This window comes from Amblyomma mixtum, chromosome 5 (assembly GCF_055824585.1).
Source record: "Amblyomma mixtum isolate Tamu chromosome 5, ASM5582458v1, whole genome shotgun sequence".
NCBI classification, from domain to species: domain Eukaryota; kingdom Metazoa; phylum Arthropoda; class Arachnida; order Ixodida; family Ixodidae; genus Amblyomma; species Amblyomma mixtum.
Genome location: NC_143016.1, coordinates 114,841,162 through 114,864,018, shown reverse-complemented (window position 1 = coordinate 114,864,018; position 22,857 = coordinate 114,841,162). Strand labels below are relative to the sequence as shown.

Genomic DNA, 22,857 nt, shown 5'->3' with positions numbered 1-22,857 from the left:
GAGTGTGGACGAAATCACTACTGCAACTCCTTTTATCGTGTTCTCTTTATCTCTTGCAAGTAGTGTGCCGAGCTACACGTCTTTGAAAGCAGCATCACATCAGGTTCCACCAAAGCCCCTGTTCCCCGTCCCCCGCATGAACCTAGCGCTCCTCACCGATCTATCTTTACATGGCTCTAACTGACCTCTTTGACGTCCACTGTACTAATTGTCAAATATTTGTGGAGGAGGCTTCGGCTGTAAAAGAAAAGAGTTTTAGGCGCACAATTCAAAACTAGGTCACATTGACAAGAGGGCTGGAACAGAACAGATAAAGGAACATTGCCGCTTGTATGTTCTGAACAGCTTGAGAGTGCTTGACGTACACCCCGTATCTCTTTGGCGGAGCAGGTTTACTATGTGCAAACAGTTTTGACGGTTATTTGCAAATCCTATGTTGACTCACGGGCAGCATTCATACTTCTTTGTTGCAATATTTTTGGTTGTTACGTGTAATAAAGACAACACGCTTCACAGCACCTCACCCGACTGCGACTGTGAGATGCGCGTGGCCAGAAATGTCCGCAATGACGTAGGGCCACGCTGGAGAAAGAACCCGGCGGGTTGCTTCCATGCAGGCATGCATGGCGCCAGAGTCAGCGTCGCTCTTTTCGTAGACATGTTTTCTGTAGTCGTACTGCAGTACCTGGAATGGTTAGCGAAGCGATCGCAATTTGTGGTGAATGATTCAAAAGCTGCGAAGTGGCTAAAGTCCAAGTTAATGTATTTAGAGAAATGAAGAAAGATTCATCTTTTCCCCAACGCCAGGACAGTTTGTAATAACGAGACTATTGAAAGTTTTACCGCGAGTGCAGTGTCGGGGTCAGAATGCCGAAATGCCGTCGTCTCTCAGTCCGTCAGTCTGTAGCATCGTAGAGTGAAGGCTCCACTTTGGAAAAACACACCTGCCAGCCACCTCTCCAGGGAAAAAACGAGAAAGGGTCCTAACACCTTCACCCCCACTGCCGAGCTAACGCCCCACCACACCTACACTCACCTACAACCTACACAGGTTACATCCACCTTCCAGAAACATTTGCCTTCCAGAAACGCAACCACTGCCAATTCACCTACCTCTGTCCTCTATAAGGCATGCGCCCGCACCCACTAGAAGCCCAAGCAGCATCGAAACTAAAAAACTTGCAGGTGATGAATGCACCACTTACACGGAGGTGAGTAGCATCAGACTTTCATTCCCGTTTCCATGACACGACACGTCGCACACAGTTCTTTAAATCCACTTTTAGTTGACACTTTGCCTACTTCGTTATCCTTTACACTTGCATGCGTCTACCTGTTTCCCCTTGTTCACGCGTACTTGCCTCCCTTACAGATTTGGTCCGTCGCTGGTAACATATGGTCCCGTCTGTCACTGACGTGCTCTTGGAATACGTTGCTGCTCAGCTCGCCGGGTTAGGCACACGTCTTTCAACGCTTCGTACGCCACTAGCTAGAGATCCCGCTTCCATGAGACCCAGTTACGAGCATCTGACACCGCCGGTGAACGGTCAAAGCAAGCTTCCCCACAACCACTTAACGTCCTCCTTTTACACCTTCCCGGACAGGTACTCGTGCCTGGGACCATTCAAGCTCTTAATGTGCATTCTAATCGATTTGTCCTGTTCCACGCTGCTAGTCAAACCATTCAGAATTTCATTTACGTCAACTACAATGTTAAACACAGGCTCTTTGATGCCATGCTGACCGTGCTTGTGCATCAGACGTATCTGCATAAATGGTATGCGAGAGAAAATCATTGTGATATCACTTGCATGGGTGTACTTCTTTTCCTTCGAGAGCAAGATCGCCAATCTGTCGCTGACGCGCTCTCCGAATGTGTTGAATTTTGGATTGCTGCGTATTTGAGGGGCACTCACAAGCAGCGCGCGGCGACTTAAAACCGCCAAGGGAAGCTCGCACACAAGCAATCGGCGCGGCCGCCGCTCAGCTATCTCGGCTTCTATCATGACTCAAATTCCTCCTCACCCTCTATCTCCCACGGTATCTACCCGCTAGGTTGATTCCATGGCAGCCCGCCCCAGGTCGCGCATTGCTCTGCTCGCGTCAGTACCTTTATCTGTCCACAGTAGACTCCATGTTCAACCACAAGCACCCACATTCCGGCCCCTAACTCCTCTCCTCTACAAGTGGAAACAGTGATCTCCCACTCTCCAGTTTGCAGCTTGTCGAATGTGGCGAATGAAAGGTTGTTCCCTGAGACTGCAGAGTACGTCGCCCATAGACACTTTTTTTTCTGACTTAGGAGTTCGAACGCAATGTGTTAAAAGCTACAAAGCATAGAACGGGCAATGACCATGCGACTGCCACCTTATGCCTGCAGAAACGGGACCCAATAACCTGCCTACCCTTCAGAAAAATTGTGTGTCGTGTGTGAGGTCTCGGCTCAGATTAAAAACTTTCCATAAAAACATAAAAACAAATCATCGTCTGATGCGCAACTTTGGCTTGCTACATTGCTTTAATGATACATTCAGAGAAAATATTCATTCGAGCGTAATAATGCCAGTAAACTAACGCGAACTGTCGTTATCGTCTCAGGTCAAATAAAAATCCAGCAGCTTTTGGAAAAACATTCCATGAGATGTGTGATGCTCCCATATTTTTTTGTTATTGATCTCGCAATACGTAGATTCATCGGCCTCTTCGCTATCTTCACACGGCAAGAGTACTTTAAAGCACTACTCCAGAGAAGTTGCGGCTGCAAAACAGCAACTCTATCTTTTTCCCCAAACCAGACGGCTACACAAGATAAAATGTGCTAATAGCGGAAAGCCAACATTGGAGGGTTTTTAGTAACAGTGGACTACATTCGCAATCACTTCCGCCTTAATCATGTGGTATTTTTTTTTACGTGCAATGAACTTCACTTTTATCGTGCGTTATTTTTTCCGGCGACTGCTTATGTTAGTAGGCACACAGCGAATTCCCGCACCCAATCACATGTTTATCTGTGCGCACATGGGAGAGAGTTTGCACAGTTTAGGTTTATGGGCGTTTAACATCACAAAGCGACTCAGGCTATGAGGGACGCCGTAGTGAAGGGGTCCGGAAATTTCGACTTCCTGGGGTTCTTTAACGTGCACTGACATCGCACCGTACATGGGCGTCTAGAAGTTTGCCTCCACTGAACTTTGAGCGCCGTGGCCGGGATAGAACCAGTGTCTTTCTGGCCAGCAGCCGAGCGCCATAACAACTGAGCCACTGCGGCAGCTCCATGCGATGTCAGTGCACGTTAAAGATCCCCAGTTGGTCAAAATTATTCTGGAGCCCTCATCTACGGCACCCCTTTCTCTCTTTCTTCCCTCACTCCCACCTTCATCCTTCTACGGTGGGTAGTAGGAAGCGCGAGAAAGAGAATGGGTCAGTCAAGGGTGAAGTATCTAACAACGTCCTAAATACACATATCGTCTATCAGTAGCGGTGCTTGCCTCAAGTGAAGCCAGCAGGTACAAGTACAACTGGACCACGACGTCCGCGTGCTGCTTGAGCGCCGAGTGAGCGCCTTTAATCTGGGAGAGCCCGGTCGCCAGTAACATCGTAGAGATGCCCTCATGTCGCTCTCCTAGCCAATGGTGCTGGACGAGGAAGTCGAGCCAGATGTACGCAGTCACTCTGGTGGTGGTGGTGCCCAGATTCCAGAGAGGTACCAGCTTGCTCTGGTGACTGTCTCTGCAGCACAGCTCCTCACGCACTTCCTCGTCAAGGCGCATCACTGAACCGACGACAGCAGCCGTGAAGCGGGGGTTTTCAATGCTGTCCACCACCTGCTTGAGGTACCGCTTGCCATCCACCTGGCAATGAGTAGATGGCAGGACCAATCAGCGCGAGCGCATATAACACCGCACAATGCTCCATAGACACGCCATAAAAAAATACTTCAACCTTCAATAACCAGGCTTTCACATGAAGATAGGTTCAGAAGACAGCGCATGTTTTCGATTCTTACTTCCACCTTCTGTGTGTATTCTTGTGGCGTTTAAGTGAAATAGTACTCGCAGACTTGTCCAGCTCTTTAAACATGCAATCTCGTGAACTGAATTTAGAGATCAAATGAACCTCCTTCCAAAACGGACCCGGTACTAGTGCCGAGTGAATTTCAGCTGCTCCTTAAAAAGCAAATCTGAAAGCGAAAGGTGTTTGAAAGGCAGACATTCGCCGGTGTATGATTTGAAACCTGGTGGTTGCCAATACAGAGCTATAATGATCCCGGTCAGTAACCGCTGTGGCGCTGGCGCAATGCACTACAAGTTAGAGCAAGTTAGAGAAAAATGTGTTTCTTCAAATTTCAAACTGGCGTGTTCGATGACGGGGCATTTCTGACGTGCTAAAAAACAGCTCTACCTAATATATGCGAACAATCTGGTCTTAAGGTGTGCGCTCGAAGTGTACGAGTGCATGCAAAGGCATGGAGAGCCTAGTTAAAGCACGCAATTGTTATGACGGCTAATTAATGCGAGAACCATATTCTAAAAAATAAAAAGTACCATGGGAAGAAATATAATGGCACAACATGCGCGAATCTTTTTCTGTAAAGAAGACGCTTTTTATATCGCGCGACGAAAGAAGAACGGTACACGTGTATTTCATAGGAAATATCCTGATTGAAATTTAAATTTTGGAAGGGCATGTAATGTCGCCTATTTAATCCAAGATATTCTGCAGTGCGATTTCTGAACAGCAATACATCCCAGCTGTCATGGAGAGCGTTATATTAGTGTTAGACAATAGTCTACACTCACAGACATGGTCTTATTGCTGCCTTCCATCTTCTGGGCGAGCGATCGACCCGCGTACACGTGCACGTAGTTGCCGCGTGTCCCATTCCGGTCGACGCGCGTTGCCAAGAGCATTTCGAGACCCCAGCGGAGCGTTGTGTCGAGCACGGTGCGCATGAGGGCGTCGATACGGCCCGCCTTCAGAATTGACGCCAGCTCAGTCGGGACCTTGAGTGGTGAGGACTTGGCTATTGCCTCGCGCAGCGACGCGTTGCATGAAGTGTACAGGTGCTGCAGCACGTGCCTGCCGAACACGTTGGGGCGTAGTGGTTGCCCGTTCAGAAGCTCCCTGTCCGGTGTAGAAATGTGGGGAAAAAAGAAGTCACATTGTTCACGTGCATAATGTTAACCACGAAACCAATATGATGGGGAATGGAGACAGTGGACGCATAAATTGCAACAGAATTATTCAGGCTAATAAACTTATGTGCTTCTTGCGGTTTGCGTACGTCGTTTTGTAAAATTTGACACATACAGAATAATTTTGGACAAAAGCATTTTTCAACGGGAAAGAGTTTATGTGCGCAACTTCTTCACATATTCTAAGATTTCACTACAACAATGAATGCATGCGCAGATCTCCCGTGTTGTTGTTAATGTTTTTGCTATCACCAAAGACGTTTCCGATTGGTTTTCGATGGCAGACTTAACTGCTCGATGCGAACGACGGAGATTTTGCTACACATCAAAAGAATCGACATACGTTCACTGATTTCGCAACAGCAGCTTGGAATGTTCCAATATTCTAAATTCTTGTCCAAAAAGCTGAACAAGAAAAATTCTATATTGTTTTCCTTTGATTTAGTTTGTGCGAATGTAAAACAAAATTTTTACAATGACCTAAACTAAAATTCTTGCAAGACCTCCTGCTTTTCCTACTTTGGTTAACATTCACACTGAAAAATTCAAAACGTTTGATTAGGACGCCTTTGATTTTCTTCTGTCTTAAATAAGGCACTATGCAGAATATGACACGCCATTTTTGTCTTTCGAAACCTTTTTTTTTTGTTTTATACTGAAGAAAGAAAGATGATGTTGTCAAGCACGGCTTAAAATATTCCATGGCCAGAGACGGCGCTATGCTATATTTGTAAGTCTCATAATGCATTATATGCGCTTACACATTTCTGTACTATCACTGAAAAATATTACCACAGAAGTGGTTATATTCCACGTACGTTACACTGTCCAAAATCTACGTACAAACGACTGTTGAACAGTCATCCCAAGGACCACTCCATAGAAATACACATATCAGCAATACAATACAACGTCGGCGACGTACCTCGAAGCTAACGAAATGTTTTCTCTGAAGTTGCTAGCCGCACTGATAAAGGTACAAACGAGAGTCTGTGCATAAAAGATTATCTCAAGCGGGGGACGCGTCGTGCCTGCGCATTTTCAGTGTAGTACCATAGCGCAACACGCGATATTTAAGCCGTCTTCAACGCGGGACATCTGAATAATCAGCAGCTGCTCCTACACATCCAGCTAGTATGCAATTTTTTTTTAAACTCCAGCTCATGGTTGAGGACTATATGGGCCAGTATTCTATAGCAGTCCCTCTAATAATGCTTGCTGTCACTGAAGGGGCGCTGTTCCAAATATTTCTGCAGCGTTTTTTTTTTTTGCATAGTAGCAGGTATCTAATGTGTTTTATGTTGGGACAGTGGCTCTGCGTTTTTTCCGTCATATGCATTTCAAAAGTTATTTCAGTGCATTTTATTTTTGCGGGTGTTTTATGGGTGCAAAATATTTGCATTGTTATTCAAAACAGACGATATTGTAAAGTTGATGCTGTCTTCAATAGATGCGCGTTGGTATTGGTTGTGACCTGAAAAGGAGGCTATAATCACGGTTTTGTCAGTGCTTTAAAAATATTTCTGATATCCTCTGTATAACCGTATTCATTACACTAGTTTATAGGCGGCGACACTTTAAAATCTCCCAAACATTTATCCCTTCTCAGCGAGAGCTACAAACTGAGTGGAAACAAAACAATACTAAAGGCTGCTATTGCAACAGGGAAGTTAAGGTCAGAACCAAAAATGATTACGCGATTAAAACTGAGACCAACTCAGAGAACTTTCAGCACCCCTGACTTTTATCCTGCCCGCTGAGGGCACACTGAGACCACTTGTGCAGTTATTAAGGCGAAAGCCTTTAATGTCTCATCGTTGTAAGCAGCAGTTGTCGACAGAAATGTCACGCTTTTCAGTTGGTCGAAACGGTCGTGACGTCACAGTGCGCCAATTTCAAACGGGGCCAATTGTACTTACGCTAGTAACCATGTAACCAATTGAAGGGATCATATAGTGATGCTCCAAGTAAGTGGGACTGAGCTCAGTTAATTGCTTAATTACCCAATTAGCCTAATTAACTTTTCTAGTCAGGCCATATAAATAAATAAAACCGAGTAGGAAATTAGTCGAGCTCGGGAATCGAACCCCGGTCTTCGGAGTGCGAGACGAGCATGCTATCCACTCCGCCATGCCAGCTCTTTTTTTCTTTATTGCCTGGCTTTTGCAAAGAAAATTGGACAAAACAAACAATCAAGAAAACACAATAAACGCTATGTACATACGACTCGTGGTTAGCCAGCATGAATCTGGTTTCGTCTAATTAAAATTCAGGCAATGTACAGAGCGGCTCTAGTTTTGAGAGCCACTCCGGAGGGTCCACAGCGGCCTTCTGAATGGCCAGAAACATGTCCATATTTTCGCGAAAGTAAATCCTGGCAGGTCTTGCGTCTCGGTCACAATGGTAGCCTGCCATTCTGGAGCGCCATATACAGTGGAGGCCTGTCAGCATTATTAAGTCGAAAGGCACCCCATCCTCATTTTCAACAGATAAGTACCGAATGCCGTACGGGTCTAACGGAAATTCTTTCTTTAAGGTTCGCTGCAACACATCCCAAAAATAAACCCCTTCCCAACAGTGTAAAAAAAACATAGTCTATTGTTTCCGGCTTCCTGCAAATCAAATAGTGAGATCCCCAGGGTAAAAAGAATTCCTTTCCCTCTAAAAATTTTTTAACCGGTAAGGTTCCGGTGTGCAGCTTAAAAAAGAAGGTTTTTGTTCCTGGCGGCACCTGCATTTTTTTCGCTCTCTTTAAAATATCTTTGCCTGGGCCTCCACTGTACAAGGCCCTGTACAAGGGCACGGGGAAAACTACATCGCACAAAGCACGGTACAGTTTCTTTCGTTTCACAGTGGACAGAAAGTCATTCGAAAACCACGCGGAAAGAAACCTTACACTGGCAACGATTTTCCGGTAAAAACCGCTGACCCTACTGTAAACCTCAGCAGTTCCGACTACGTACTCCGGCAGCAGGCGCCGCAGCCTAACTTGGCATACGGTGCGCAAAAACGGGACTCCGCCATGCCAGCTCGGTGGTTTGGAATGAACAAAGGCGCGTCTAGTGAATACGGTGTCTTCGCTCACTACCATTCTCCTCCCTTCCCTTCCACCGAGGTTTAGGTGTCCACCGAGATATGAGAGACAGATACATTTCCTTTCCTCAAAAACCAATTTACCGACGAGCGAGGCGCAGAACCGAATGGGCGATGGCGTTCTATGGACTCCCTGGCAGCGTTGCAAGACGCTGTCGCGTTCCGCTCTTAGAGCCGAAGCTTAACATCTTAACCACACATCAGTGACCGCACTTTAGGTAAAAAAAGTGCACCCCCCTCCCTGAATTTTAACGGGTTTCCACCGAGATAAGTGAGACAGTTACTGCGTAATTTCCTTTCCTCAAATACAATTTTCATTTTCTTCATTACGGGCCGTCTTTGTCTTTCTTCTTTCTCTCCCAATTCCTCCCTTCCTCTACGGTGCGGTTCAGGTGTCCACCGAGATGACAGAGAATTACTGCGCCATTTCCTGTCCTCAAAAAGCGTTGCGTTCAAACGGCAAAGCATCGCGCCGAACGGGTGGTGGCGTTCCGTGGACCCCCTGGCAGCGCTACAACTGGCTGTCGCGTTCCACTCCTAAATGCGAAGCTTAAGCGTCATTAATCAGCAGTTAATTAGTATTTGGGCACTAATCAGTAATTAACCATTAATTAGTGATTTGTCATCACTTAGTAATTAGTACTCAATTACATGTGACGCCACCAGTGCCACAGAAGCAGGCAAAGTGATGCGGAAAACGCTTTCGCCTCTACCCACTTGAGACAGTCAAAGTGCCCCCTGAATTTTTGTAGCAAAACGACATACAGGTACTGCGGTTCGGATGCAAAGAAACAAAAAAGCGCTAACCCAATAATAACGTATTAAACAGGGCGGGTTGGTAACGGCTTCCTAAATTCATAATTACTATCCAATTTGCAGGCGCAGACACAACAGAGAACAGGACTTGGCACCCGCTAGTGGATGTCCTACAGGCTGTTCTGTCTTGTCCCGCAAGTGTCTCCGCCTGTGAGTTTTCTTGTAATCTGAATTAAGGAAGTTCACCTGAAGCTTCAGGAACACCGGCAGAAAGAAGACGATGTAGTAAAAGCATTGCAAGAAATACATTTTTCGCGCCCTCTTCAGTGGTTACCTGCCTATCTTCATGTGGCAGAAAAACTTTTGAGCTGCCCTTCTCCGGTCCTCGGTGCACACTTTTGGTTGTCACCTCGAGCATTTTGTTTAACACGACTACCGTAAAAAGCAAGAGCTGTCATGAAGACATTTAAACGTCCTATATATTTTGGTATTCGTTAATGCAGGTCAGCCTGTACTTCGCTCCACGTGCGCACGTGTTGTCCTTTGGATTTATATCTAGATGATTCTCCGCTAACAGAGAATATATAAGTGAATGCACGCTCTCAATACAAATATCTATTGGTAATCACGTAAATTAAAGTAGACATAAGCGAATACGCGTAAGTCTTCAACAATGTGCATCGTTAAACGATGACTGGTACTAACGATCGTTCCCAGATTATGTGGTTAATGTATAGAGCTCAGTGAAGCAAATGATATGGTTGTACGCTCCAGTGCGTGAACTAATACATTGGATTGATTGAAATAAACCGAAGGAAATTCAGGAACAAAGCTAATCGTTTGCACAATAAACCTGCGCAAGCTGAAAAGCTGAAGATAACTCGTGAAGGCAGCGAAGTTAGCCTCACTAAAGAGCCGCATCGAACGTTTATACCACCCAAGAGAAAACAAAATTCTATGCTTCAAGTGCTGGACAAGGTAACTTGAAACACATAAGATAGTGACAGCCAAAATACACCGAGCTGGCTCCTTCCCTTTCCATTGGGCTGCTCACTGACTTTAAGAAAAAAAATGGTTTCCTATGGGGCCGGTACACCCTCCTCCCGGTTTAATGTTATTCCCGGGCTGTTAACCTTGTGAGGTGCATGTGTTTACCCCATCAAAGCCAAAGCGCATGTCAGCATGCAGTTTGTGCTGCGTGGTCGCATAGTACTCCTTGCGATGGCAGCTAAACTAACGTCCGAGGATTCGCAAAAATATCGCGCTAGAATTCACGACTTCGATCAGCAACGCCTGCTCACGCCGCTGCGAATTAATATTATACCTTTCAAAGCCATTCCCGAGGTTCTCACCTAATAAGGACATATTTTTCACTGTATGTGCAGTTTCTATAGACAAATACGATCCACTAGTCTGCATGCAATGCAAGCACTCTAGATAGTCGTACACAATCTGTACATTTATGGTTACACACTTGTAGCAGATTTTTCTGCAGACTTGCTGTAAACTAAGAATGCACAAAAGGAAATATGTACAGCTTTATAAGGGCGCGACGTTTATCAGCTACCGCACATAAAACTCTGAATTTATAATTTACAAGGTCGAAGTAATCTCATTATTCAGCACACGTTTTTACGCACATGTTTCTGAAGTAGCCTGTATGTCCCCTGTACTGATTTCGCGCAAAATTTACCACAAGTAGGATAATTATATCATCAAAACAACTTTAGCCGTAACCTTCTTTTCAAAGATTACCAACGCTTGTAGGTTTTATACAAGTAGCTTTACAGGTTACCACTGTTAGAGTATACAGGGTGTTACATCTAATACGTTCTGCAGTTTTTCTCAAAATAGGCTTTCTGAGCTAGAAGAGCGCTTTTATCTGCTTTGCAATGTTGCCGCACATTAGAATACAGCAATGACGTGCTAACTAGCAGAATGGTCGGCTAATACTGAATAGGCAACTTTCCAATCATACGGGTTAGAATTCTTAACAGGCGTGTAGCGCACCCATAGTAATGTCAATTTCAGGTTTCGAATATCAAAAACACGTTTACCCTTGGCGCTGTGGCTCAACAAAATTCTGGCTACTTCGAAGAGTTACGAGTACTGTAGGGGTCGCTCGGCTTGCAGACTTCTCGAAAGCGCATGCATTTTATGATGCAAGTAAAATTTGTAGGGCCACAGCGCAAGGGGCAGCTGCGTAAGGTTGAATGTAGACGAAATCGACCAAAGTGAATAAATTCTGCCTTGCCTGTTTACTGTTTCGAAGAACTTGGCCTTGGCACTGTCCACCAAAGTGACGCCTCCAGCTTGGGTGTCGCTGCCCTGGTCCCATTGGTCGCAAACATATGCGCGCATGTTGTCGCACGGCGCTACAGTTGGGGCGAGCAGATCCTGCAGCGATTTCATGGCAGTGAGGCAGGCAGCGGTGTCGTACTCTTGACAGAAGGACCGCCAGCGGACGTCCACGGAGACCCACAGGTTCAGTACGTAGACCAAAGTGAGCACAGCTGGCAGAGCCGCCACGAGCGCACATAGAGCGCATAGGCCGTGACCTCTGCAGAATCCCGCGTTGCGGTTGCCATTAGCAGGCGCGGCGCCGTCAGTGCCTGTGGGTGCAACAGGTCCATATCGGAAAAGGAGTGTCTCCTCACTCGCAATAAACGTGGAGGTATACTGATTATTTGTCTTTTAATTCAATAACGTTTGGGTATTTATCATCGTAGCGCTCAACCAGATACTGCAAACTTTATCCATGTACATCTATTATACCATAACCGGCAGGAGAAGAGAATATCGACCGAAATGCTCAAATATGGTCACAGCGCCAACAAAGAATGCAGTAGCGTCGGTCATACCGCAACATAAAAGCTCTCTTGGTGCCTGCTCGGAAGATAACTTGGGGAACACAAGTTTAAATTGCCATATGCAATCGCTCGAGGCTTGGGTGTCTTGTGGAGCAGCTTTCGCAGATATGGACACATTTGTTACCACATATTATTTTATTACACACCGTAGTTCGTAGTAATTGGTGAAGTTAATTAATAAAGCTAATTATCTAACTGTCGCTGTAATGTAATTCGCCTACTGTGCTGCGTTCGGTGCTCGAACACGGCCTCCATTTATCCCATTGAACGAACGTTCTTTTGTCGTGTAGACTTAGCGTGCCCGGCTGCTGACAGCAAAGGATTTAGTTGCATTCGGCTTCACCAGCTTTTCTTCCTTAGCGAAAGTGCCTTTCGATGTCATTACTCTGTCGACAATCAAGATTTTCTAGACACGCCAACGCCGACACCGAATTTTCTTGCGAATGGGGACGTTTTACGACCCGCCGCGGTGGCTCAGTGGTTAGTGCGCTCCGCTATTGAGCCGGAGTACCTGGCTTCGAACACGACCGCGGCAGCAGCGTTTCGATGGAGGCGAAACGCAAAAAGGCCTCTGTGTGCGAGGGCGGGGGGGGGGGGGGGGGGGACGCGGCAGCGTATCGCGTCGGCAGAAGTGTGGCGCTTCGGCTCTGTCATTTTCTGACAAGAGCCATGACTCAAGTCATCCGACCCCATCAGTTTTGTTCCTTTTGGATTCGGCTAGTTCATTGGCATCGGTGGACACCAGTTTCATTTAGGTGGGCCCACTCTTCCAGATTTTAAATCGGGTTTTCCTTCCCGCTTCCGGCACCACCGCTAAGTCTAACGCCTAACGACGCTAAGCCTAAAGCCTAACGCCATCTCCAAGATGGCGGAAACGCATGTTCAACGCGGTTATGACCCGGACGCTATGTCTTGGCCGACCATTCCTTTCACTGTGGAACCAAAATCAGCACCCGCGGACCCGATCTGCAATGAAAATGGCTGAGGCTTAACTTGGTTAACCCTGGTCAGATGCGAAGCATATTGATGGCTAGGCTTGGTAATACATGGCTTTCCTTGGTTGAATACTTGGTCATTTTAATACAACCACTAGAAGCCTTCGTCGTGGGGGAAGACAACGGCATGGCTACAGCGGAACGCCGACTAACCCCGAGACGCGCGTTGGGTGGACGCCTGGATTGCCACGGAAGCCGCGTCCGCCTGCCCGGTGGAGCGAGCGTTTCACCTACACCGAGTGTGGATGCGCGTTCGAAATGCGCGGGAATGCCGCTCGAGGACATTCCGGTGTCTGTGCGATGGCATCGTTCTCCCTCTCCCAGCGCGTGACGGCGATCTGTCGTGACGTCATGTGTCACGTGGTATGTCACATGGTGTGTCGTGACTGTACCACGTGGTCTGCACGGCGTACAGAGACGGCGCGAGGTGGACCCTCATCTTCCTCTGTCGTGACGTCATGTGTCACGTGGTATGTCACGTGGTGTGACGTCACTGTACCACGTGGTGTGCACGGCGTGTAACCACGGCGAAGGGCTGTAGTGTACCTCCGTCTTCCTCTGTCGTGACGTCATGTGTTACGTGGTATGTCACGTGGTGTGACGTCACTGTACCACGTGGTGTGCACGGCGCATAACCACGGCGAAGGGCTGTAGTGTACCTCCGTCTTCCTCTGTCGTGACGTCATGTGTCACGTGGTATGTCACGTGGTGTGACGTCACTGTACCACGTTGTGTGCGGCGCATAACCACGGCGAAGGGCTGTAGTGTACCTCCGTCTTCCTCTGTCGTGACGTCATGTGTCACGTGGTGTGACGTCACTGTACCACGTGGTGTGCACGGCGCGTAACCACGGCGAAGGGCTGTAGTGTACCTCTAGTAATATGCTTCGCATAAAAATCTCCGTCTGCATGAGCGCTCCTGCAGACGATAAGCTAAGATAGCGGCTGACGCCACGGCAACCACCGACAATCCTGCTGCGAACAGCCAAGCTCCCACCTCGCAAGCGGCGAAGGACTCCTGCCCTAAGAGCCGCAACCCGGTGACCAAGTGGAGGCCGAAGCCTCTACCAAAGTTTCACCAAGACGACTTTGTCATCGTGATCAAGCCCCGGAAATCATTGTCCATCAGGCACGCCTTTCAATATGGCGAGCTAGGTGCCGCGTTCGACGCTTTCCTCGGGGCGCCTAAGGCGGCCTAGATGAGCCTCCTTTTATGCAAGGAGCAAAAGTTAATCCTCGCCAGCACCCGGAACGCCCACGTCGCAGACAATCTGCTAGGTGACTCTTCCATTAAATCTGCCAAAGGAGATGCGCGTCTCGCCGGCCATTTCAAAGAACATGAAGAGGACGTCTGCTATGGGGTCATTACGGTGGCCAACCAAGAGACGTCTGCATCACTTAAACCTTGCGTGCAGTGGAGGAACAGCATTCTACTTGATATCCCCTAGTTCGGCAATTCAAACAATGCCCGGCTCACCTTCGCCGGCTCGGTGAACCCTAGGTATGTCCACTACAACTCTGAGATCGTCTCAGTGCAGCCACATTTCCGCACTATTTCGTCTGGCAGCTTATGTGGAACTGTCGACCATCGGGCGGACTCTTGCCCCAACCCCACCCAAGATAAGTGTGGCCTGTGTGGACAACAAGCACCCATAGAAGAGGGGGCGCGGGCCCCTCACGAGTGTGCGCCCAAATATGCGGTTTGTGGTGGTGGCAATGCCACGAACTCGAGGGACTGCACGGCAAAATACCGTAAAATAGAGCCAGCCGCCCCTAAGGGCGGGAAATCCAGCGTGACGGGCAGGCAGTTATGTTGAACCGGTAGCGTCGGCAGCGATGCTTTCCAGCGACAGACGCCTTCACTTCACTTTACTTTATTTTTCTTAAAGACCCTTTTCCAGGGTGTTACATAAGGGGTGGGGTTTACAAAATGCAAAAATCAACAGTGCTTGAAAATGATGATGAACATGTAATTGCAGCAATATTATGGGGAAGGCTGTTGCAAGAGAAAAAAATGCTGCTGCACGAGAAAAAAATGAGTTGGCAGAAACAGTGGTACGGGCTTGAAGAGAATGACCGGTGCGATGGGACCTGCGTTGTGGAAGTGCACAAATGTATGGTTCTTGTTCTAGTCGTGAATAAAAGAACTTGTGAAACAGGACAAGACTGGCTATACGGCGGCGAGTAGAAAGATTAGCTAGACCTGACTGCGATTTGAGGGATGATATGCTCACGTCGTACGAGTATGAGGAGTGAATGAATCTGATAGCTGTTTTGAACAGCAACAGACGCCTACTAGCGGGAAGGACGCCAACAGCTCTCAAGTGCCACCACCACCCCCACACGGCGGCCAGGAGAAAAAAGACCGCTCCCAAGACAAGAATGAAGCGGCCGGTTCCTGGGCCAACGCCGACAAAAACGGCAAACAGGTGAGCGGTCCAGGCAGGGTTGTCTCCTCCTCCCACCCATCTACCCTCTCCCTCGCTCGGCGGCTCACGCAGAGCTCCACAACCTGGTAGCCTCTCTCCGGGCACAAAACGATATCCTCTCGCCAAAATTGAAGTATAAGAGGCTAGAACAACTCCGCCTCCCTCTACTACCCCCGACGCGGAGGCTATGGAGAGCGAGACGGCGAGGCGCCGGCTCTGGAACCTTCCCTTACCGAACTCGAAGCCCGTCTTAATGCCAAATTTGACACTCTGGTGGAGGCAGCGATGGAACACCTCATCGCTCAAGCCATGGAGGCTATTCCCTCTATAATCGCTCAAAACGTCACGACTATCCCCGCCCTTTCTCGCAGAGCCGGTCCCCTTAAGGACGTATGTGGTCGGCCCTCCAGATTGTCCCGCGGAGTCAGTGACCTCGGCGATGACGAAGACAGCTGTCCCCTTCAACGTGCGGAGCTTCAGCCCCTGGTATCTGGCTCGGGAGCAGCCTCACTTCCGCCTCTGAACTCTAAATCTGAGCATGGCGGGACACCCTCGGTGTAGGAGCTCCCCCTTTCCAAATCGTCTTCCCCCATTACAATTACTCAATGAAACTGTCGGGGGCTTTGGTCCCGTTCTATGAGGGCCTACCTCCGGCTTTTCCTTTCAACCTGTGAGCATTTCTAGCAGCGGCTGCCCTCCAAGAGCCGGGAAAGGCGCCACACTAATAAATTATACGACTTTCAAGAAGGACCCCTCGTCTTGTCTATGCTTCCATAGAAATTATACAGCCAACCAGGTAGATTTAGACATGCAATTTGAATATTCCTATGCAATGGTGACTCCGCAAGCAGGACTCACCGTTACACATACTCATTGTATAATGCAATACCAAATTGCCGAATGTTTCGTTCCCGGACCTCTTTAGCCGTGCGCTGAGAGTTGCGGGTCGAGACCGCCTCCTAATTGTGGGTGGGCGATTTCAACGCTCCCGCTCGAATACGGGGTTACTGCCGTGAAGAGAAGGGGGGACGCAAGTTGGCGGAGCTTGCGTGAACGCTGGGCCTCACTCTCCAAACTGACCCAGTCCACCCAACTCGTATAGGCAACTCCGTGACTAGGGATACATGTCCGGACTTGACCTTCACCCGCAACATTCAGTATGCAGTCTAGGTCAACACCGAGGAAACCCTCGGCAGCGACCACTGCCTCCTCAACACTACAATTATGACTCATCATTTCGCGCGACCAACAACACAAGCCCGACTCCCATACTGAACCAAGTTCAGGCAAAATTATAACACTGCGACACCCATACATGATCAAGGCTACCAGTCTTGGCCAGAACAATTGATCTCTGGTCTTCGCTCTTCCGAAACTCAAATTCAGCTCCCAGAGAAGATCTCGGAAGTGGCCAACCACCTGCTCGACCTCTGGGAGGCCCGTCATTGCCTTGTCCGTCGGTGGCACCGCCAAAAGCACAACCGGAAACTTAAATTTCGCATCGCCGAGCTCACTCAACGAGAGGCTGAGAATGTGGCCCAACTCGCCGACTCCAACTGGGTGGCCTGATGCAATAAAGCCACGCGGTAAATGTCAAGCCGGAACACGTGGCGACAGTTTCTCGCCCTAACTGACCCAACGCAAACACGCACAAAAACTCAAAAACACCTCCAAAGAGCAATACAGAGCTTTCAGGGGAGCAAACCTCAGAGAACAAACTTAGAGACCAGTACTTGAGCACAGCCCAGGACCCGCGCGCCGGCGTACTCTTATTCAGGCTCTAAGAGCGTTGAGCTGGATCAACCGTTCCAGCTCCATGACTTGAGGGCGGCCCTGGCAAAACTGAAACGTGCACCGCTCCGAGTCGGGACAAAATTACCGTCAAATTGTTAGCCAACCTCCCTGACCTGGCTTACCTGTCCTTATTGAATTACATTATCTCAATCTGGCTTGGGGAAGCGCCACTCGCCATCGAATGGAAGACAAACTTGGTCAGCCTCATCCCTGAAGCTGGAAAGGCCACCAACATGGACAACCTCCGCCCCAACTCTGAACGTTTGTGTTGCGGTACCGAAAAGCTAAAATTAAGGCGAAAGCTTTTAATGCCTCATCGTTGTGGACAGATGGTTGTGAGCTGAAGATTGTCAGCAGATGTGTCACGCTTTTTCCAGTCAGACCAGAAAAAAATCTTTGTGGATGATGGGATTCGAACCACCATACTTCCGTTACGCAGCCGGGCGTGCTAATGACTAAGCTAATTCCTGCCAAGGCATATGTAGTTCTTCTTGTATAGGACGTTGGAGAGTGTTTGCAGAAAACCGTCAAATCAGACGGATGCCTCCAAACGTCCTCCAGTTTCTTTAACATTTAAGATTGACAAACATCTTAACCACAAACACAAGCAGCAACATCGCGCTAAAGGCTTTCTCCTCACCGCCTTTTAGCTCAACAAAGCAGCCGCTGAATTTTTTTTTCATCATTTAAATCGAATGGTGAGAGGCCATACGTACGTTTTCGGTCGCCTGGCTTGAACCGAACGGTTCGTAGCGACACGTCGCAAAATTCGGAGGAATTGGTTTCCGAGTGTTCCAGCGTAAAGCCGGTGGGTGAGACAACAACTTTCAGACCGTGCGTTGTGATGTCTGTGTGGAGGCAGTTGTCCGCGGGGCTTTGTTCGGAGTCCGGGCCGATAGTCTGCATTGTGCCACCAATATATACAAGTAGGGCGTTTTAGCTCACAAGAGAAAAGGTATCTGAAAAAAAATATAAGGAACCAAGTTGCTCCGAAACACTGAACCATTCCAAGGTTTGAAGAAAACTCTGGTCACCAGGTCACAAATTCTTTTTGAGTGCAGGTAATTGGCCAACTGCATGAAGCTCACTTCCCATGGTTAGGTCTGCCTCAGAACGTTCAGTGAGCAAGTAGGAGAACTGCAATGACAGAAATTTCCGCTTCTTTGTCCTATCCTGCTACGAAAGAGGTAAAACGCTAATGTGCTGCATGCTATGCTGCACAGAGACAGAAGCTGGCTTTGAACAGTATTCAAAATTTATTTCTACGCAACGCATGTATTAGGCTTATGATGAATGTGACATTTTGATAAAATGATGGGTTCAAAGATAGGAACTTTCTTTCGTAGCTACAAAACCAATTTTTCTAGATTGGTTTGGTGTATGCTTTGTATATGTGCACTGATAATCCTCTGGCCACGTTCGATTGCTCTGCATGGGAACGTGGCATAAAAAGCTGGCTTTGTAACAAACGTGGTAGCATCAACTGCGCCATTACACGTTGCAGAACGAAATCCCTGCAGTACCTGCTGTGTATTCATGGAGAAGAAGTGCGAAGTGTGCCCGTGTTCTAGGACATGTAATAGCCCGTTAAAAACCTCACGTTGTCATAATTAATCAGGAGTTCCCTCCTCCCACTTTTGTATCCCTTGAGTCAAATCCCCAACCCATATTACACCCCCTATGCTGATGACATTACACAGTGGACCTAGGCCGGCAGCGATGCCGAAATTCAGGACACACTCGAAGCAGTAATGTGTGTGGTTGTACGTCAGTGGTGCAGGGCTAGCGTGCTCTCCTCGAAAGCCGAACTCCTCATTTGATGCGCGGTCCAAAAAGAGGGGCTAACCCCTCATTAAAGCTTTCGCATTTGGTCAGCGCATCCCCGAGGTCGCAACTATTAGGGTCCTCGGTAGGTTCAGCCAAAACTTTGAGGTAGCGTTTAATCTCCCTTTATGAGTATGAATCGATAGCGCTATTAGGTCAGTTGTACATAATTAGGGCTGTTCGTTTTGGGGTAAAACCCGATTTTACCCGGTTTTTGCACCCCGAGCGTGTTCCTAAAATATGGGGTGAACTCCGATTTTTCCGGATTTCTGAAACAATTGTGCCCACGGAATTGCTGTGCCTCCAGCCTCTTTTAGATGTCCAGAAAACGCTTGAAAGCGGAAAACTCCTCATGCCATGCTTCGATCACCTCGTAAACGTCAAGCTACAGCAGACTGTCAACGAGCTTTCCACGATGATCGGTAAAAGTGATCGGGCGAAAGGTGCTTTGTCTATGGTACCTAAGAGCAATGCCATATTAGATGAGCAGTGCCATATTAGACAAACTTGTTGTGAAGAGTTTTGCGCCAAAATCACTATAAATTGGGACTGCACCTTGAAACGGAACGTCTCAGACAAAGAAGAAAAGGAGTTGACATTATGGAAACTGGAAGCCGTACTCGATCCGTTCCAGAAGCGGCTGCTGAGTCAGTCGTTTGATGACTACCGACCTCTCTATTTCCTTGATGGACGATGTGGGCGCGCTTCGCGAGGAGTTAAACCAGTACTTGCTCGAAGTAAGCCCCACAAATGAAGGTGTTGAAGTGATGGACTATTGGAAGGACGCAACTGCGCGTTACCCAAGGCTACCAAATGCAGCGTTGTCATTTTTGGGCCTAGCTAATGGCAGCTGTGACGTTGACCGAACGTTCTCTCAGCTAAGGTACCTGCAGAGACCAGACAGGTCTCGCATGGAAACCGAGATGTTGCGCATGCAAATATTAGTTTGCAAATTTAACCCGATAAAACCCGAGTTTCGAAGTTTTTCCACGAAAAAATCCGATTTCTCCCCTATTATCAAGCCGAAAAATAACGCCCGATTTTTACCCCCCAATTTGAAAAAATATAAAACCCGAAAACGAATAACCCTATACATAATGCGGAATTCATAATTCTCTCCTTTGCATTCATTTATATCTGGGGGTTGTCTACCACTCCTGGCGCAGTGGTGCAGCGGTTAAGCGATGCGTCACTTCCCTGGGATGGAAGGTGCTGCCACCGGCGAGGCTTGAGCGACTCAGCTTGCTCTTCCCAAGCAACCTCTCGCATTAACGATCACTGCCACGGTGGTCAGTTTACTCCCACTGCGGTGGGCAGGTTGTGTACGCCACAAGGTCACTTGACCTAAATGGCCCACCTAAGTTGCTACTCTAGAGATTTAAAGGATGGGGGTGCCTCCTCTCTTCCGCTTTACCTCAAGGCGACACATTGCACTGCCTGCGCCGGCCACTACATCTGCGAGGCTTGAAACGGCCGGTCCTGAAACGGTCACTAACGCCGACGTCGAGAATTTTTTTGTTGACGAGATGGTACTAATAATACTGCGAATAGAGACACAATAGCCCGACTAAATGTTTTAACCACTCATACCAGCCGTATGATCAGACACATTACCAACGGACATCGCGGTGTGCGGGGGGCTGACCTACGGCGCCTGGCATAGGCGTTCGTGACTAGCCGTATCGCATGCTTCACACTCCACCTGAAGCTAACACCTCGTAAGGAACACCAGTTGGATCATTCAATCAGAACGGTCTGCAAAACGGCCCTTGCGCCTCCATTTAACACAACTGCACACCAATTCCTCCAACTCGGAATTCACTGAATTTCACAGCCCAATATGAGCGGCTCTCCCAAACTCACAGAGGGCGCTGCATCTTCAACACACTACATATTGGTCATGACTCCTCACTCAGCGCAAAACAGATATCCCTCCTGGAATTCGATCAGTGATCAAAATATTCCCCTTCCCCGCAAGATGAACCCCCAGCATCACGAGGGCTGGGGCAAGGAGCGAGCTATAGGCCTTCTAAAGCAATATGGCCAACCAGAAGACGTCTGCTTCGACACAGCTGAATACCACGCCTGCTTCGTAGAAGCAGTGTTCAACAATCAGGGAGTAACACCTTGCACTACCTCTGCCAGAACTTCCGCGCCAGAGGAGCCTGAAGAGGCTGCCATTGTGTGGTCTCTCGTCTCCACCGGCGGCAAATGCATGCTCAGTGACCCGTAGGCTGCTATCCGAAATTTCTCGAAAGGTAAGATATCCTATGCAGCTCTCGCTATCCTCACGTCCTCACCTCATACCGTCCGTCGCCTTTCCCAACTTATCTGGGCACCGACTCATGCCTGCCTTCGAGGTAACGAGGCAGCCCATGTCTTATTTCAATGTGTTACCGACCCGATAAATGGAGTTCCTCAAATATCCTGTGTCCTTCGCTCCGTTAGAGAACGCGTGGCCACCTAAAATGAGATCCTACACCTTAATGAGAACTTTAATAGAAGCGTAGCTATTAAGGAAACCGCTGCATAAAATAGCAAAGAATAGAGGAGTCACCTGTCTCGGCCGTTGAACCCAGAAGAGCGTGGCCACTTGCTTCTGTTAGAATCATGATGCTGCAGCATAGGAAAGCGACCTTGCAAGACATTGAGTGACTACCTCTGTTGGGCAGTGGAATGGTGTAGGCGGGGAGAAACTGCTTTGTTTTCGCAGCATGACACAAGATTTCTCCACACCTGTTGCCAGGTGCGCTGAGGGTGAGCAGGACTGCCATTGTGTACCAATTTGAAGACTTTGTTCAAATTATCTTGTTTTCTTTGCAAAAGTAAATTAATAACTGGATCCGTAAAACAAATCTCCAAAATGTTTCTTCTGAATTATTATACTTTGCGTAAAATAGTTTTTTTCAACGTTTTTAGGTAGCGTCGCTTTCCTTGAGACACAACAGAAGAGAGTTTTTGAGTTCACTTGGAGATTCATTAGATCTAGACAAGGGAGTTGGGGACATGTTAGATTATCTAGTTCTATCACTGTTGTCCTGTCCCTGACAAGTTTATGTCAGGTGCTGTTTTCATGAGCCCGTGCAGCACTAATAGGTGGTACACCACGAGCTCACGGATTGATGAAAGCCCCCGAATCGGAAGCGTATTAATGGAGTGCATTCAGTTAATAATACGCTATTATCGGGTACGCTCTCAGACTGCGTCTGCCCGAAGATCACAACGCATCAGCAAAGCAGGCTGTCTCACATGCAACGACAGTGAAGTAGCCGTGCTCCACCGTTCGTCATCGCTGCCAATTCTTGTTGGCTCAGCATCGCTTCCGCGCTTGGAATCACCAGGCCGTTGCTCGGTTTTCACCAAGGCACACATTGAGCTGCATTGTGCCCCTGACGAAGTCGACGACGCCGGTGGAGAAGAAACTGAGGACACGGGTGCGGGGCTTTCAGGAGTAGCGGAGCGTGTGTTGTTGCCTGTGCAGAAAAAGAGCGCAGTTAGGCCAAACTCATCCCAAGGCTCGTGAATTTTTCGTGAAACTTCGCAATGTGGCGCTAAATGCTTTGCCACTTTGAGATTATATTGACGCCGCCATTTTTGTCAAACATTTTTGCCGCCATTACCGATTGCTGACCGTCTCGATTTCTGGCTGGAAGTGTGCTGGCGCAATCCCGAACAGCGCTGTTCTCGCTCTCGCTTCGGGCGGACGTTGACTGGCGTCGCGGTCTTCTAACGTAATCCCCCAAATTGGCTGACAAACAGCCAGTATCGCGTTGTTTTATTTATCAATTCAACATCCAATATGCGCAGTGGACCCCACATTCGCAATCTAACCTTGTACATTCCATGCCCCAATCAGTGCTGCAATGATGTTCTTTTTTTCTTCGGCGAATATACCACTTCCA

At 48.1% G+C, this 22,857-nt stretch overlaps 1 protein-coding gene across 1 annotated transcript in view; it reads right to left on the bottom strand.

The window, feature by feature from the left end:
* LOC149343407 (uncharacterized) overlaps nucleotides 1-22,408 on the bottom strand; it is a 41,292-nt gene extending 18,884 nt beyond the window's left edge. Inside the window, exons 1-6 of the mRNA XM_089542386.1 lie at nucleotides 22,205-22,408; nucleotides 17,848-18,031; nucleotides 11,299-11,656; nucleotides 4,800-5,124; nucleotides 3,489-3,851; nucleotides 525-685 (exon numbers count right to left, since the gene is read on the bottom strand). Of these exons, the coding sequence (XP_089398512.1) occupies nucleotides 525-685; nucleotides 3,489-3,851; nucleotides 4,800-5,124; nucleotides 11,299-11,656; nucleotides 17,848-18,031; nucleotides 22,205-22,327 (1,514 nt within the window). The 5' untranslated portion in view covers nucleotides 22,328-22,408. The remainder of the gene's footprint in view (nucleotides 1-524; nucleotides 686-3,488; nucleotides 3,852-4,799; nucleotides 5,125-11,298; nucleotides 11,657-17,847; nucleotides 18,032-22,204) is intronic.
* Nucleotides 22,409-22,857: the final 449 nt, after the last annotated feature.